Source organism: Platalea leucorodia, assembly GCF_965183815.1.
Source record: "Platalea leucorodia genome assembly, chromosome: Z".
Lineage (NCBI taxonomy): Eukaryota > Metazoa > Chordata > Aves > Pelecaniformes > Threskiornithidae > Platalea > Platalea leucorodia.
The window spans coordinates 37,994,750-38,012,439 of NC_138858.1; the positions used below are offsets into that span (position 1 = coordinate 37,994,750).

Below are 17,690 nucleotides of genomic sequence, written 5' to 3' on the forward strand. Positions count from 1 at the left end.
TTGATTTCTCTCTTTATTTTCCCCAGGAAGTACTGACATAACCATGATAGAAGACAAAGGTCCACGAGTGGCTGACTATTTTGTAGTGGCAGGGCTCACCGATACAGACACTGCAACCCTCCTGGACCAAGAAATAAGCCGACATGAAACAAAGTCAGCTGTTCCAAAGGCTCCAATTACTGACATTGCTGTGATAATTAAATCAGCTGGTGAAACTGTCCCAGAGGGATACACCTGTGTTGAAGCCACCCCTACAGCCCTTCAAGCCAACTTAAACTATGGAAGTCTAAAGAGTCCTGAACTTTTTCTTTGCTACAAGAGAGGCCGGGACAAACCACCTCTTACTGACATCGGGTGAGATTTATATAACAATTCAGTTCCTTCTTCAATAATGATCAAATCTTACTCTTTATAGATAATGATGAAAACAGATGTGAGAAGACTTTTAAAAACATACTGTCTTTGAATCTGTATTGCTCATTGTGTGTATCTGTGTAGTATTTCCTTTTTGAAAAAAGTGTCAGTCTTCTAGTGAACTTGTCTTTTTAAAATAAATGATAATGTTTTAACTTAAAAAGATATGAGAGAGAGATGGAGCATCTCAGATATGAGAAATGAAGTTCTCTGCTGCAGTTTTATGAAAGGTGAGAGAATAGTACAAAATTAATTTATAGAAATGGTATAGTGCAAATCCAAAAATATAACATGCTTAATCTGAAAGCGATGACTTCAGAAGACAAAAATTATCACTTTCTGGAATCCACTTTAATGCTTAAGGTAAAAGATATCACTTAAAAATGGTAAGACACTGAAACAAAGATCTTAAAATTACCGACCTACCTAGAATCTTGTAGCCTGCCTTACTGGCAGATCAGAGTATTTGTGAGGTTGCTTACAAGTTCTGACATGATTGGCTGCAAACACTGGATTATCTAGTCTCTTGGTAGCTCTAATCATGCTTGTATTTCAAAAACCATGCTTTTTGATGTCTGAGGCGTAAGTTCCTAAAGAGTTACGAGTACTGTGTTTGAAAACCTTAAATACAGTCAATGCTTTAAGTTCAGTGCTTAATAAATGCAGGGGGCAGCCTGGCAGGATGCTCTGAACTAATTTTGTTACTTACAGAACACTGACTTTAATGTAAGTATTCAGAACCAAGATCACAAAACCCCCAAGATGTTGAGGTGGTGAATATTATAGTCTGTGCTACTAGCATATTGAGGTAATGCTCAATCTGTAATAACTCATGCAGCACTATAATGTTGTCTAAACTGCTCTATATAGCACTTTTACTTCTCTGGTTTGGATGAGGACATTGTAGAATTACTGGGGGTGTAATAGGAAATGTAATAAGAGAAAATGGAGCATGGGTGGGGGGAATTGTTACAATGATGGCAAAATAAAGAATATGTGTGGTTTTCCTAATTTAGTTGTTAAAGAATTAGTAAAGAGAAAAACATGCATCTATATGTAAGCTGTAATAAGTTTGGTTAATTTCATTTGTAAGTTTAAGCACATCAGGCACAATGCCTACATACCCTGCTTTTGACCTACAGTTTGAGTACCAGCTGACAAATAGAGTCCAGTCAAGAAGAAACTGAGTGAAATCTTATAGTTCAAGCTGTGTAATTAACCCAGTACGCTCTAATTTCAGTTCATCTCAATCATCTAAACTATGTTCTAATAATCTTCAGTGAAACTGTGATTTTTAAAATAGTCTTTTCCCATGTGTGTGACTGACACTGCAAGTTGAGATGACTCTACAATGGGATTTGACTGCATAGAATTGCAGTAGGAAGTTATTCTTTGACTACTATGTCAAGCTTCAGTAAGTTTCAGCAGAAGGAAGAATTTCTAGAGGGAGTGATTCCTCAAAGGGTTTCCTAAACCATCAGTCTTCAGTGTGTGCCTTTATGGAAGCGACTCTGCTAGCACATTGTTATTTTCATGTCCCCCACATCTTTAGGAACTTGAATGCTTGGATAGATTTCATAGGGAATACCCGGTAAGTAAAATTAGCAAATAATTGGCTAGCTAAGGGCTTCCCTAACAGAGACACTGTTTAAAACTACTGGTGGAAAATGGTGCTATTTGGCAATTAGTATTTATTCTATATTTTGTTTTATACAGATCCAGTTAGAGTGTGACACCTAACAAATCATGGCAGGCTTTTCTCTTGGAGCAGTGATGCATATGAGTGTTTTCCCCCTGCTGTTCTTGCTGTTTGCAACTACTGCAAGAGATGGTTATAGCAACCTTTTGTGTGTGTGTGTGTGTGTGTGTGTGTGTGATTTGCAGTGTGTTAAAATGAAAGTGAAGTCTGGGCAAGAGATGTATGTACAGTCTGAAGGCTAATTTATGCTATTCTCTACTCTTCTAATTAAAGAACCAACTGTGAAAGAATATTTTATCTTTGAGCCTTAAATATCCATTAAGTCAGCTGACATGCTGAGCGGACGTAGTAGGTAGAGTATATCCCTTGAAAGGGACAAATCCATCGTCTTGTGTCAAGGTTGTTAATATATATATATAAAGTTGAGTTATCTTATAGTCTGAGCATTCAGATGATTCTCAATAGGTGTTTCTGTGTGCATGTATTTCTTTCAGGGCTATTTTTAGGGAAACTAATTAAACAAATGATGTTTGGAGGAAGGAGGAGATGAGAGTACACCCTACTGATTCTCTGCCATTGTCCTTGTGTTCTGTATTTCTGTGCCCTCCATCCTCTTTCCTTCCTATTCTTCCACTGTTTCTTAAGTTGAAGTGTCCGTAAGCTGCTAGAGTGACTTCCTGCTGCAGGTACTCACTTACATACAGTTAGGCCATGTGCTGTGCCTCTGGATGTTGCGTTTGCTGTGGCTGTTTTTAGTTGGAAGAATAAAGGTTTGATCCTAGGACAAGAGATCTCTAAGGTCCTTTTCCTACATATAGCTGTAAAATTTAGTATCTTAAGCTTATATGTCTATAAATAATTCAGCTACTAGTCACTGTGTTGTTTTCCTAGCCGATGTTTTTGCTGATGTTCCAGAAATAGACAAGAACTGAGATCTGAGATTTGTTTTGCTTTAGGTGCAGTGAGACTTTGAAACAAAACCACACCTCTCTTTGTTTTACACTTGGGTTAGGAATATGGGAGAGCTCCAGCACTTGCTTCTTAAATCGAAGAAAACCTGACAGAAAAATGCTTTTTAAGTGTAAGTGGTTTTGCAATTTGTAACACTTACTGTAGAAAGGACCAAGGAAAGAATATCAGACTTCTTGTCTGAAGCAGAGTTTCTTGTATTACTGAGTAATGCAAAAGTTAGGTAACTTGCATTGTGTAAGTAAAGAAATACTGATTTTTTTTTTTTTTTTTTTTTTTAATTAGTATGGGAAGCTTTAGTTTGGTCAGTGGTTCTGTGCCGAGGACCCATCTCATTCTGCATACCTGGTTTCTGAACATATCTGCAGGAGTATCTATTGAACAAATGTTTTTCTTTACTAGAGATGTATTTCAAAAATAAAAGTGAATTCAAAGTTTCAAGAAGCAAAATAGAAACTGGAAGATGTTCTTAACAGCCAGCATCTTCTATTGTTCCTTAAATCCCACCAGTGTGACACCTGCAGTTGGGTGTTTGGAACAGCTTAGGATAATAATGATGAAGCTAGTCACTTCTATGTTTAGACAAATAATAATAGTGCTGGCAGCAGAAATAAAAGATAAGTCAACCTTTTCATGCTGCTTGACCAACGCTTCTCCTCTGACCCTCTTACTGCCTAGCATATTTATTTTAGTTCCTTTATTATTCAATACTTGCATACTGCCTTCTCTTAAATGAGATAGGAAGAGTTGTTATAAAGAGTTACATTGCATGAGGACTGTGAGAGGGAGAAATGTGGTTGGACCTAGAGGCGGAGTCAAGCTGGAGAGTAGCCCCACATGATGCAATTTGCAACAGTCTGCCTATTTTGAAATGGTTTTCCAGAAGCAGAGTTTTCTGTGCTCTAAGGTTTTTAACTCCACAGCTGCAATAAGGTAGTATTTATTATCTTTTCTAAACTCTGTTATCTGAGGTATTGAAGTATACCTTAAAACTGGTCATGAGGGAACTTCCGTGTACAATGTGAAACAGCCTTATGAAGAGATAACAAGATTTTTTGGCCTTTCTTGCAAAGAAAGGACCTCATATCTAGAGGAAACTGTACATTACATTTTGCTTGAAATGAGACTTTATTCAAGTTGATAGAATAAAGTAGCAACTAAGGTGCATGTAGGATTGAGGCCAAAGTATAAGCTCATAGAAGGAGGAAATAAGTTTTGTCCTGATCAGTACTAATTAATCAAAGGCAGACACTGGGAAGTTGAAACAAATAGGAGTAAACTTTTTTTCTCTCAGGGAGGACTTTGTATATACAGCATGTCATGTTAAATATTTCATGCATCACTTCTGAATGTTTTTGTTTGAATCATTAAAATCATTGTTTAATTTGAGTGATACATGGGTGGTGGTTTTCTTCTGTTTGCTTGTTTTCTTAAATTCAATACCATGCATGAGGTCAGGAAATTGTGTGGGTTTAATAATACTTTGGCTGGTATATATGTCGGGGTGAGAGTTGCTTTCGTTTTTTCTTTTTGCTTTTGGTGGAAGCCGACCCCACTGTTACAGTCTTGAACACTGGTCAGCCCCTTACCTCTTAGAAGTATTTGCACAACTGAGAAATACTTCAGTCTTTAAGTATCATTCTGAGAATACTTTTAAACCTATTAAATTGAACTGTTGGAATTGTCTGATTTATATGGTTTTCCTTCTCAAAAGCTGTCAGCTGACAAATGTTTCTGGAATAACGTTGAATTCTTGGATTTTATTTAAAATACATGAAATTGAAATAATACTGAACTGAAACTTCCATTGGAGACTCCTCTGTTAATAGTCTCTTTTGATTAAGAGGGATTAAGGCAGTGACGTGTTCACATAAACTCGTTATGCACAATGACGGTGGCCTGAAAGCTGCTGCCATTGTAGTTGTTGGTTTTGTGTTTTGTTGGTTGTTTTTTTTTTTTTTTTTAAACTGTATGAAATAGGTAACCCGATAAAAAGAGCAAAATACATGTTATTCCAGAAGATTATTTAGTTTAGAAAGAATTTGAATAGCATGTACTTTCTCTATAGGTATCTTGAACCAGTAGGTAATACATTAAAACTAATGTTGCAACTTGGAAATACTAGTATTAGGCTGATTTTGAACCTGAGATTACACATTGTTTTAAATGTAGCAAAAGTGTGATGATCAGATTCTTTACAACTGAAACCGTTATTGAAGGCAAGAATATTGTCCTCCATGAACTAGCTGAATAAATTTATGTGGCAGCCTGGTAGCTACATCAATAAACTCCCAACTCATGTGATTTTTTTGCTTTATTATAGTATTCTAGGACTGTAGTTCATGTATATCTTCAATACTACAACAAGATACACGTTTGTGTTCCACGTCTGTGGAATCAGAATAAACAGTAATATTTGCATATTCCAGTTTAAAGATGGACAGTAGTATTTAAGTAATTTGGGAATTTTAATGACATATTTTTTTGAAAGTTCTGAGAATTGTTGGATCTGGAAAAAGACCTTTTTTTTTTTTTTTTTTTTTTTTTTTTTAGCTTATATACCTGACTTTTTGAAGTTTTCAAATGCGTACTTACTGGTAGTCTGTCAAATGTTTAACCAAGGGTATTTTGGGACAGTAAAAGATATATTGCCTGGTTATTTTTTTATTTTAATGTAAAGTTGTGATGGACATGTGGGAAGCTGCAGGTCACAAAATACCAAGTTTTAATGTGTTACCTTTATCCTAAATCTTGCCATGTATTCTAAAGATGAAGACTTCTTTGAAGGTGGCAGGTACTCTGTACATACTGCAGAGAATCAAGCAAATGGAACCATTGCTTATTTCGGTGTGGAATGGGAGGTAAATCTTGCCCTATCATAGCATCTGTGCATTAAAAATATGCAGTGATGTAAGGTTTGACTTCCACATTTCTTCTCATGGCCATTTCCTAGTAGCTTTATATTTGCAAAAGATCTGAGCATAAAGTTTCAGCTCATTTAGCTTCTGTGAAGGATCTTTCTTTTTTTGCTAAGAATATGGTGATCTAAACTAGTGATCTGGCTAAAAAATCCAGGTACCGTGTGAATGTTGCTGTATGGCCATGTAAGATATATTCTGCTTTCTAGGAGTACAGTTAACTGTAGTTATTATTTCCTCCTTTTCTGTGGAATGAAGTATTATTTTGTCTTTTCCTCCCCCCCCCCCCCCCCCGATGTTATTCAAACTATGAATGTAAATCATTAATGGGCTGGGGTTTTTTTCTGTAAAAATTCATCTAGGAAGCAGACTTCTGTCTTCTGTTATTCTTTTCCAACAACATTCCTTAAAAAAAAAAAAAAAAAAAAAGGCAAGCTTGAAATGACTTTCCAGACATTCTAGTGATGGAAATAATTCCTAAGAAATTATCAGGTATCATGTGTGCAAACTATTTAAACCTTTCTGTGTATTTAATTTTCATTGATAACTGCAGCATTCTTACTATTTCTATAACTAAATGCTTTTCAGTTGTGGCTTGATTTTGTTTTTCCATAAATATGATTTGTTCCCACAGAGATTTCGTATAATATTTAAATATTTCTGAACAGTTTCTGTGCCTCAAATCATGCATAATAAACGACAATATGTAAAACGCACATTAGAACATTGCGATGATGACATAAGGTGCTAACGGATGGACAATTTCTGTAAATGTCCAAGTAGCTTCAATAAATTTGAATGCGCATAATATTTTGTTTCCTTCCTGTTTGCAGAGTTCTATATGAAGGGAAGGAACGCATCATTTCAGGCTGCGAGGTGATTCAAGCCACTCCTTATGGTCGTTGCGCTAATGTTAACAACAGTTCAGCTTCTTCTCAACGGATCTTTATCACATATCGAAGGGCTCCTCCAATACGACCTCAAAATTCATTGGCAGTGACGGATATCTGTGTTATTGTTACCAGCAAAGGAGAAACCCCTCCTCATACCTTCTGCAAAGTTGATAAGAATTTAAATTGTGGTATGGTGAGTATTTAAAAGCTTGAGTCTCTCTTTTATTTTTTTTGTTTTGTTTGTTTTAAACCCAACAAAAAAACCCAAAGGAGTATATCTTTGAACTCTTCTTAGCACTGTTATAATTGTGTTCTATCACTACATCATAATTCTTTCATTCTATATACCAGGTGTGAAACTTCAGTTTTGTAGGTTTTGTTGCTCTGATTTCCTTTGGTGTTAGGAATTACTTCTTCATACTGATTACTCACCACTTTAGTTTGCATATTCATGTCTAAGGGCTATTTAGGAGTAGTGTGATGGGGTGGGTTTGGTTGGTTTTTTTTGTTTGTTTGTTTTGTTTGTTTTTTTTTTTTAATTATCTCCCCCTCCACCCGTCTTGGTGATGCTCACACTCAGGATGAATCACAAACACTTTTTTCTTAGTTACTAATAATGCCTGTGTTACTAAGATGTGTAATAATAATAATTACTGTGTACAGTTTCTTCATGTACTTTTTTTTTTTATCAGTTAGCTTTTATTTAGTCTATTTTGCTTTTAGTTTGCTCAGGCTGAAATAAGTGATTTTTTTCGAATGGTAGAGTGTATTTAGACAAACTGCAAAGCCACTATGTAAATAACCAGTTTATGGAAGTATGATAAAAGCTTCAAGTGATGATGTTCAGAATTCCACTGATGAGGTTCCCCTAAGAGCCTCCTTTTAAATAACCAAGAAAATGTGAAGCTGCAAGTGATCTGCTTCACTTTTCGCTCTTCTTCTGTTGGAATAAGTCACAGAGTAGTGTGGTGGTGTGATTATTTTATGTAAATCCTGTAATCTTTAAAAAATGTGAGAAGGGTGAATCCTCAATTTCATGATATACATGCACTCATCAGCCAACCAGTCATTTTATTCTGTAACGCTTTTTATTTAAATGTCTGCTTTGTTTGTAAGTGGGAGTATATTCAAATGCTTATACTTGATTTCTCTGCTGCCTGTTGTCACCTTTGCTGGTTCTAAGATGAAACTTGTGTCTTCCAGTGGGGTTCCAGTGTATACCTTTGTTACAAGAAGTCTGTGCCAGCTTCTAACTCTTTAGCATATAAAGCTGGTAAGTAATTTTAGAAGCAGACTATCTAAACATGAGAACAGAAGGATTCACATGCCTTATTGAAATCAAATAATAATTTTTAAATGTTAAGTGCTGTCTGTCAGAATTCTGTTCCTAGAGCAGGTCAGTTGAAATCAACTCCTATAATGCCTTCTTTGCTCTCCTTGCTTTTCCCCGGGGGAAAAAAAAAAAAAAAAGCCTTAATAGGAATAGCATTGTTCTGTATTAATTTAGTTCTTATCATGACAGGTCTGATAGCTTAGGAGCTTTAGTGGAAAGCTTAGCAAGCATTTTAGATGGAACAAAAGACTTCTTATTTTTTTTGTTGGTGATGATGGAGGAGTAATTAAAAATTCCATTCAGTCTTACTCATAATCTTCTTTCTCACAGCTAATGCAACATCTTTTGTTTAATTTGAAAGTTAAATGTGTTTCTTCCCTTCAGTTCCACAACTATTCACTTTTTTCTTATTTGAGGAGAGTGAAAAATATTCTGAACAATAAATGACAAAAAGTCCATTCTTTTAAGTCTGGCTTTTAGAAGTTTTTTAATGCATTGCTACATATTATTATTTTTTTTCCTGAAGAAGTAAAAAAAAAATTTCAAAAGAGTTTATACTGAGCACTAAGTGCACCAAATTCCTTTGAAAGGAGTAAACTACCAAGTAGAAGAGGAAAGCAGAGATAATGAAGTCAGTGTACCATAAAATAAGCTAGATGAACAGCAATAGTAAACTAATGCTTGTGTGCCTATTTTCTACCAGCAAGAGTTAGATATATTTCTGAAAATGGAATAAACAATTTGTTTAAATTGAACATACTGACTGATTAGCAGAAAATGTGGACAGTCAGCTAGTTCATCCTATTTTCAGTGGAGGTATTGCTGCTGTTCTTGCAGTAGATAAATTATCACCTTCTTCATAGGAATTTCTTTGTAATAAAATCCATTCCAATGGCACATTTAAATAACACAGGTAATTCCCAACTGGTTTAAAGTAAAAATCTTCACTAATTAGTCTTTACTATGTACTGGTTTTTGAGCAGCTACGAAAAGGGAGTGCTTCAGTATTCATACACAATTTTTAAATGGTTGTTGCTTGGATGGCTTAGTCTTAATGTCAAATGAGAGACTTTCTTCTTCTGCAGATGTAACCGTCAGTTATAAAGTCCAGATAACCAACAGACTTCGCTGTATATTGTGGAAAATACATTGCTTACATTATTTAGGGCTTGCAGAGCAAATGTGCTTATTTTTTTCCTTCTCCCATTCTGAAGGCTTAATTTTCAGATATCCTCAAGAGAACTATGAGTCATTCCCACTGTCGGAATCTGTACCTCTCTTCTGCCTTCCTATGGGAGCTACTATTGAGTGCTGGGACCCTCAAACCAAATACCCACTACCAGTGTTCTCAACATTTGTACTGACCTGCTCTTCTGCAGAAAAGGTATGGCTCAACACTGTGACTAGTTTTTGCTTTTAGTTCAAATGGCTGCTATGGAGATAAATAGGCATTGTTTCTTCTGTATTTGAGAAATACTACACAATGAATTGTTAAATACTTCCCATATAAAATTGTATTTCTTAAGCCTTCATATAAGACAGAAGTAAACCAAAACAGGAAATAGCTGGAAGAGTATGTGCTGTTTAGTCTCATTTAAGCTGAATCATACACTTAACAAAACCAAAACTCACAGCACATGGATTTCCCTGTTCTTTCAAGTAAGAAGTTTCTGGGAATGGAAATTTAAGCCTACATATTAAAGAGATGTTCACTTACCACACCAGTTAGCAATGTTTAAGTTGTTACAGTTTTCCTATGGTTACCTTAAAAGCCACTTCAGTGTGAATTTGTGTAATTGGGCTCTGTAGGTATCTCTGTGCATGAATAGGAAAATTGCTAGCAGAAAACAGCAGGGAGGCGAGTGGAAAAGTATGTGCTGAGAGGTAGCATGTGAAAGGCTCTGAAGAGCTGATGAGCTCCTGAGACCAGTGATCCTGTTGAACTCACATGAAGTGATAAATTCAGAACACCAGCCATCTGCCAAATCTGTATAAAGCCACCAGCACACATGGGCACCAAAAATGTGTTGCATGACTCGGCTCACATGTGAGAAGCCAGTGTCTGTTATACACAGACAGAGAATACAGGATTATAGGTACACCTGATGGAGCAAGGGAGCCCTTGTTTGGAGTTGGTCTCACAGCTGTTGCTTCAGCTTGCCAGCTGTGCCTGTGTGCCTGTGTGTTGTGTGCCTGTGTGTTGTGTGCCTGTGTGTTGTGTGCCTGTGTGTTGTGTGCCTGTGTGTTGTGTGCCTGTGTGTTGTGTGCCTGTGTGTTGTGTGCCTGTGTGTTGTGTGTGTGTGAACTGCATCAGGAAGTAAGTGATTGTAATGTGTGATTAGCTCTCTGTGACTAATAAAAAGCAGTTTGGCTCTAACAGCTCAGCTTCCACTCTGCCTCAGTCCCCTGTCAGGGAAATTTATATATTTCTCCATTTCCAAAAAAACAAAAAAAGTCTTTCTCCACTATATTAATACTTTTTTGCAAGGAAGAATGCAGTAGCTGCCAGTATTTTTCTCAGAGAGAATGTATACTGTGGTATTCATCTTTCCCTGTTCTCCTTTTGCTAAGCTTCCCAGAATAATTCAGTTAATTATGAAACTCTGACAAATAGGGAAGGAATATTAGAAAAGGTTGGTAGCTGTTTAGCTTGATAAAATGAGTGAAATTAAAGCTAAAATAGTTTTGTTTAGTGTGGTTGATAGGGGAACTTACTGAACACAAGCATTTCATGAGGGGTTGGGGTTTTTTTTGATCATAATGGTTAATGGATAGGGTTTTGTCACAGCATGCAGTTTGGTTCCTTCCCTTTCAATTTACTGAGTATGAATACATGGTTGAGGAAAGTGCAGTGAAAAAGAGGAACAGAGGCACAAGAGTCCAAAGCGTTTTGTTTATAAGAATAGTTTGTGTATGTTATGTAAATGAAAAGTCATTTCACAAGCTACCAAGAAAAGCACTATAGTGTGTGTGCAAACACCAAAGACTGAAGAATGCTTCGAAAGTTCTAACCCAATCTCCTGTTAAATACTGGGGCTGCTCAGCTGTTTTTCTTTGTCTTTTAGGTTTATGGTGCTGCTATTCAGTTTTATGAGCCTTATCCCCGGGAGCTGCTAACAGAAAAACAACAATGGCAGCTGGGTCTCCTGACAGCTGTAGAGAGGAAAGTGGTTACTTCCAAGTCCATCAATTCCAACAAATGCATCTGCCTTCTCTCACACTGGCCTTTCTTTGAAGCATTTCGAAAATTTCTTATGTTCATCTACAAACTCTCTGTCTCTGGACCTCATCCTCTTCCCATTGAAAAGTATGTAAAGCATTTTTCACATTAATGTGGGAAGGTAGTTATATCAGCTCAAGAAGTCATGTGAATTACACGTCACAGTTGGTATATTTGCTCCATCCTCTTGCTTGCACTGTGTAGCTTATGTTGTACTGATAGAAATTATTGATGCTTCTGTTTAATAGTAGTGGCTCTTGCAGTGCCAGGAAAGTGAACTGGATTTTACTGTGGCTTTTCTGTTAAGAGTATGTCATGCCTGTTTATCTTTCTGTTAACTATGTCAAATACAGAAAATGGCTGAGCTATAAGATACATACTAACATTTGCAGTCCTGCATTTTAGGGTAATAAATATAAGCTCAGGGACTCTGTGCATTAGCAATGAATATCTGTGTCTGTTTCCAAGCACTGCAACTAATGCAGGGGGTGTGTGTCTGTGTGTGTATGAACTCTGTAGAGGATGCTTTGAAATATGATGTTACCTTCAAAACTGTATTAGACGTCTGGCAGTGAAGTATATGGTTTCTCTTAGCTAAGCCTCATTAGAAACTCTGTAGAATGGGGTTAGGCTGCCTGGGATTTTAAATGGCTTGCCAAAACACCAGTGTGTTCTTATCTTTTGCATACATATCTGAAGCTGCCAGTATTAATTTTCACACATGAAATGTGAATGAATGGAGCTTCTTTGTTTCAGTTTGCATAAATACTCTTAAACTTATCAAAACAGTAAACAAATCTTAACAGCCTTTCTAAAACATGGTACCAATAGTAATTCCAAAATGTGATTAACATTGTTTTCAGTCCCTGATTAGTCACCGGTGCTCGTTTTCTAACATCTTATCTTTTCAGACACATATCCCATTTTATGCACAATATACCTTTCCCTTCACCACAAAGGCCAAGAATTCTTGTGCAGGTAAGCAAAACATTTGCTTCCATTTTTAGTTATAGTAATGGCAAACCCTCTTTCTTGCTTTTGAAAGCCTGGTTTCTTCCTTTAGGCTTTTTAGTCAGCTTCTGGAAGGGAGATGGGAGGAGATGGATGGGTTGGCCTTCTTTGTTGATATAAACCTGGGGTAACTTAGTAAAGGAAACCATTTCAGACTTAAGGTGGTGTGGAGGGCAGCAGCATCCTACTTGCACTTTTGAAATTTCTGCTATATATTACCTTTTCATTTTATAGCCACCATTTGCATTACCTCAGTGTGGGGCTTGTTTGTTTTCTTTCACTTGTCCACCCACTACTGTGGGTCAAAGGTTAGTCCCCCAGGGCACTGTCTCTTGTGCTTCTCTGTTTAATCATTTAATCACCTAGCAGCAGTTACATATTCAACACTGAGTCACAGACAATTTCCTGTAACTTCTGAGAATCATTTCAGTGACTAATACAAGCTCTGTTGACCTAGTGAATACAAGTCCCAAAGATTTTCCCTGATTTGTGTCTCTTGCATGACATTGTGACTCTGTCTGCCAGGCAGTTTATGAGACCATGGATACATTTATATGGAATATTATACTGTATTAACTTCGGAGTTGTCTGGATCAATCACATACTACTTTATGTGTTTCAGCTTTCTGCCCATGATGCATTAATATTGTCTCAGCCGGTTTCTACACCATTGCCATTAAGGTATCGTTATTAATGCTTTAAATATATGCTACTTGAGAAATTCAGCAGCAAATAGGAATGAGTCATAGAAGGAAGCCAAACATTACCACAATATTATTAGATCTTATAAGCAGAAAGCTCAATATGCATTTATAATATTATACAGTGTTGTCTTTTTGACATAGACCTGTCCCTTGTAGAAGAATAATGTCACTAATTATCCTGAAATAAAGGTGAATTGCCAGATTATTGTAGGAGCTCTGAAGAAAGAAGAAACAGGAGGAAAAAAAATATGTATTGAAATATCTTGTATTTTGAGAACCTTTGTAGTAAGCAATTTTTTTTTTTAATAGCATGGATAGACTGTTTGTTATCTTGTTTTTTTCCATTTTCGGATCCAAGAGAGACATTTATGTCAAGCAGTTATGTGAAATCAGTCAATGTGCAAGTGTGCAAACATTTCAGAAATTCAAAATTATACCTAAAAATTGGTATTTGTTCTTGAAGGGTGATGACTGTATCTCTGTGGATACTGCCTGCACCTTCTGGGCTGGAGCTCCCTGTGATTGCGACATGGGGCTTTGTTTGGGTGGTTTTGTTGATTTTTGGTTTGTTTTTAAGTTAAAAACCAAAATAGTCTCCCTTTTTTAACACACCCCCCCCCCCCATCATATAATATTCTGTATGCAGTTGAATCCCATGTTTAATCACCTCTGTTATACAGACTCTTAGGTGAAAAATCGCAGCTAGCCACCAAGCTGCAAAGTAACATATAAGCATTTTTCTCCGGACAGATTTTACACCGCTGTGCTCTTACAGATGTCATTACAATTCCTAAATGTGTACAGTCCAAACAAATGAAGTAGCCTAAACTGTAGAAACTAAAGGCATGTTGCTATCAGAGTGATGGATTGATTTTACTTGACTAGTATTAGAATTTGGTACTGTGATGCTAAGATCAAATGGATACTCTAGTTCATGATTTTTGCCTGAGGTAACCCATCAAATGAAACTACTGGTGTTATTTGTGCTTGGATTAGTTGTTAACCAGTTAGATCTGTTTTACTGTTACAAAGAGAAGATGCCTGTGCATATATGAGAGAGAGAGCACCATAAACAACACAAACTCAGCAGTAGTATGATATAGCATACGATTGTTTAGCAATAGAATATTAATTTAGGTTTCTTTGTGGGAGTACAAGTGTCATAATGAGGTGATAGCTATTAGATAGATAGGTAGATATTTGATGTATGGTAATATTAGCACTGTTCAACTGGTTGGTCCCAAACAGTTGCCAGAAGTTTGATAGTAGTGACTTTTTTTTTTTTTTTTTTTTTTTCCCCCCCACCCCCCCCAATCCTGTAACATTCTTATTCTCTTCCACCTTCCCACCCACCCCTTAGTGGAGCAAACTTTAGCACTCTGCTCATGAATCTTGGACCGGAAAACTGTGCCACTCTGTTACTCTTTGTATTACTAGAAGGCAAGATCCTCCTCCATTCTCTTCGACCAGCTGTGTTGACAGGAGTTGCTGAAGCTGTAGTAGCTGTAAGTACAAAGTGTTCTGTACAGCAGTGAGAGAAATAAGTTCAAACTCCACAGTTGTTACAAGGCTTTTTTAAGTTAAAATTATCATTTTTCCCAGCAATAGCATTTAGTTAAAGGGCCCTAACATGACTTATTATAACTTAGAACGATCAACATGTTTGCATAGATAACTAAGAGATGTACTGTAAATAAGTGGTCATGAAGACTCTTTTCTGACAGTGTTACAAGGCTTTTAGCAATTTCATTTCAACTTGCTGCATGTAACTTCTTGGTTTTTATTGTACAGTATCTGTTGTCTTGTTTTAATGCATTGATTTCATTTAATTTTTCCTTCAGATGATATTTCCATTTCAGTGGCAATGTCCATATATCCCCCTTTGTCCTTTGTCTCTGGCCACCGTACTCAGTGCACCTCTTCCATTTATTGTTGGAGTTGATTCACGATACTTTGATCTGTACGATCCACCACAGGATATTGTGTGCATTGACTTAGACACAAACATGGTGTACATGTAAGTTCTACAGAGTTTTTACATTTATCTGTAGATGGAGAGACTACTGAAATGCTCAGGAGATAAAACTATTAAATGCTGTTTTATCCGATGTGGTTCATTTCTTACTGTCCTCTGTTCTTTTTCTCATTTCTAATGCTTCATAGCAAATTAAAACTTACTAAGTCAAGGGTTAACACTTGGCGCTGCCTATAAAAATGTGATGCAGATGTTGCTATAAATTTAGTAACAATGGTAATGTGTTCTGGTTTGTTTTTCCACTTCTAGTACTGCTTATTAGGGAAAATGGGACAAAAGCTAGAAAAGAGGAAGAAGAGTTGTTTTGTTGTTTGTTGGTTTGTTTTTTTTTTTCTGCCCCACGATTTCTTACATTTTCACCTTGACCTCCCACTTTTTAATTTGGTTTGCCTGTGTTTAGTGACTATTGGTATGAACAGGACCCTTCATGACAGCTTTTGATGCTGTCTTGCACCTGGGGTACTTTATGTTAATAAAGAAATTTTTCTCAAGTTACAAGCGCCAAATATACGGTGAAATCAATCAAACAAAATTTGGAGTCTTGATGACATTAAATCTAAAATATTTTCACTTAATTATTATGTTTTTAATGCTTTTCTTAAATTGAAGGTGTTTCTTCACACCTTCTTGAGGAGAGGCTAATTCAAAGTAACTCTTCTGGTTTTCTGTAATAGACCTAAATGGGAGTACAAATAACTGAATAGAAAATTCAGTTGTTTCAGGTGTTTAATTTAGTAACTTTATGAATTACCTTTCCATTTTAAATTAATTAGATCATAAATAGAAAGAGGCATCTAAGCTAGTTCAATATGAGGGTGGACATCATTAAATAAAGTTCACATCTTTTCTCTGTGAAAATATTGGTTTACTTCATGTCATGTCACTTTTTAACTCTAGACTTTTGTTTTTACTAACTTGAGGTAGAATTAGTCATTTGGTCTATGGGTCAGTTGAATGCTTTCTTGATTTTCATTGTGTCAAAAGGACCCTTCCTCTACTGAAGAAAATGTTTCCTTTACAGTACCAAAATGTTATGTTTTATTAATAGCATCAAAGGAAATAGTAAACAATGGAGCAGATTGTGTTTATTTTTTTATTTGTTTTTTTTTCTCCTTCCCATAGGTCCCCGTTAAAACACTGCAAAAAACATTTTCATCACTGTATATCAAAGTATTTTGCCACCAAAAGAATAATTATAATAGGTGCTGTAAAAGAAGAATGTATTGAGGAAACTCAAGGAGGATAACTTATTTATATGAAGATATTTGCAGTGAAAAATACCTGAATGTTTTTGTTCATAAGTAGAATGGAAGTTGAAGACTGGGTTGCAGAAAAATGAAGGAGATAGAAACAGGGGATATAGCAGGGCGATAAGGATGTCTAGGTACTGTTGGGATGACTGCTAGAAAGACCAAGTACCAACCTTGGATTGGTTACTGAACTAAAAATCTACCAGTAGCTGACCTCTTATGAGGCACTCGAAAGATTTTTGCACCTTTTATTTTTCTGTCTTATAGCCTATTTCTCTTTCAATAGTCCACTGATCTTTTTCTTTTTTGCTGCCCATTTTGTATATATCTCATCTGTTCCCCTTATTTGACTTCCAGAGGAATTTGGCATCTGTAACATTTGACTTAGGTAAAAGTGGGATGTTGGTACCTGCATTATGAAACTTTTTTAACCTGGAAATGAGGATATTTTTCAGTTTTGGAGATGTGTAGGTAAAACCAAATCTCCATAAAGCAATTTGTGTTGAAGGTCACACAGAATTCTAAAATACTACATTATTAGTGAGTAAAGATTAATTTTCCATTTTATTTCATCCACGTCTGTTTCTGCCCCTCTTTATTTCTGTGGCAATACTGCTTTTTTTTTTTTTAGGTGTAAAAGCATTTAACAGTACTGTTGCTAACTTTAAAAAACTGCATAATAGAATAACATTTGAAAAATTCAGTATTTTATAGTACATCAGTCTGTCTGTCTAGTGTCCTTTTAGAGCAAGTTTGCGATTATCTTCCTTATGATAGACTGAAGCTTTATTTACTGCCAAAAAATACTGAAGGCCTTTTATTCATTCAGCATCTTCGTTAATGCTTTGATTTGGATGTTTTCAACCACCTCTGTTAAAGTAACATTGAAAGCTGGTTAAGGAAAGTAGCCTTTTTAGGGCAAAGATTTGAGAGTTTGTTTTATTTTTACAGCAGGATTTTTTTCCTTGCATTTTTGGAACAGTACCACTTGTATTGTTTATAGGCATGCCATTATGGTGGGGAAAAAAATGGGCAAAGGCATCCCTAAGCGTGAATTTTTTCTTTAACTCCTGAAACTTTGGCTTCCTTCCTAAGATAGTTCTGTGTCAATGCCAATTGAGCAAATAATAATTGAACAAACATTTCACTGATGCAAAGTGCAAAACAAGCAGTGACAGCATCAGCTCAGATAGTAATAACTGATTAGGTCTTGTAGCCACAAGGTTTTTTGTACTCCCTGTTAC

General features: G+C 36.1%; 1 protein-coding gene across 4 annotated transcripts in view; it reads left to right on the plus strand.

The window, feature by feature from the left end:
- Positions 1–17,690, plus strand: part of DENND4C (DENN domain containing 4C) — a 78,331-nt gene that overhangs the window by 23,222 nt on the left and 37,419 nt on the right. For all 4 annotated transcript variants that reach the window (XM_082336798.1, XM_082336796.1, XM_082336797.1 and 1 more), the window contains exons 2-10: positions 27–354; positions 6,834–7,086; positions 8,097–8,166; positions 9,441–9,610; positions 11,292–11,533; positions 12,358–12,424; positions 13,080–13,138; positions 14,522–14,666; positions 15,003–15,178. In XM_082336798.1, coding sequence (XP_082192924.1) covers positions 44–354; positions 6,834–7,086; positions 8,097–8,166; positions 9,441–9,610; positions 11,292–11,533; positions 12,358–12,424; positions 13,080–13,138; positions 14,522–14,666; positions 15,003–15,178 — 1,493 coding nt within the window. In that variant the 5' untranslated portion in view covers positions 27–43. The remainder of the gene's footprint in view (positions 1–26; positions 355–6,833; positions 7,087–8,096; positions 8,167–9,440; positions 9,611–11,291; positions 11,534–12,357; positions 12,425–13,079; positions 13,139–14,521; positions 14,667–15,002; positions 15,179–17,690) is intronic.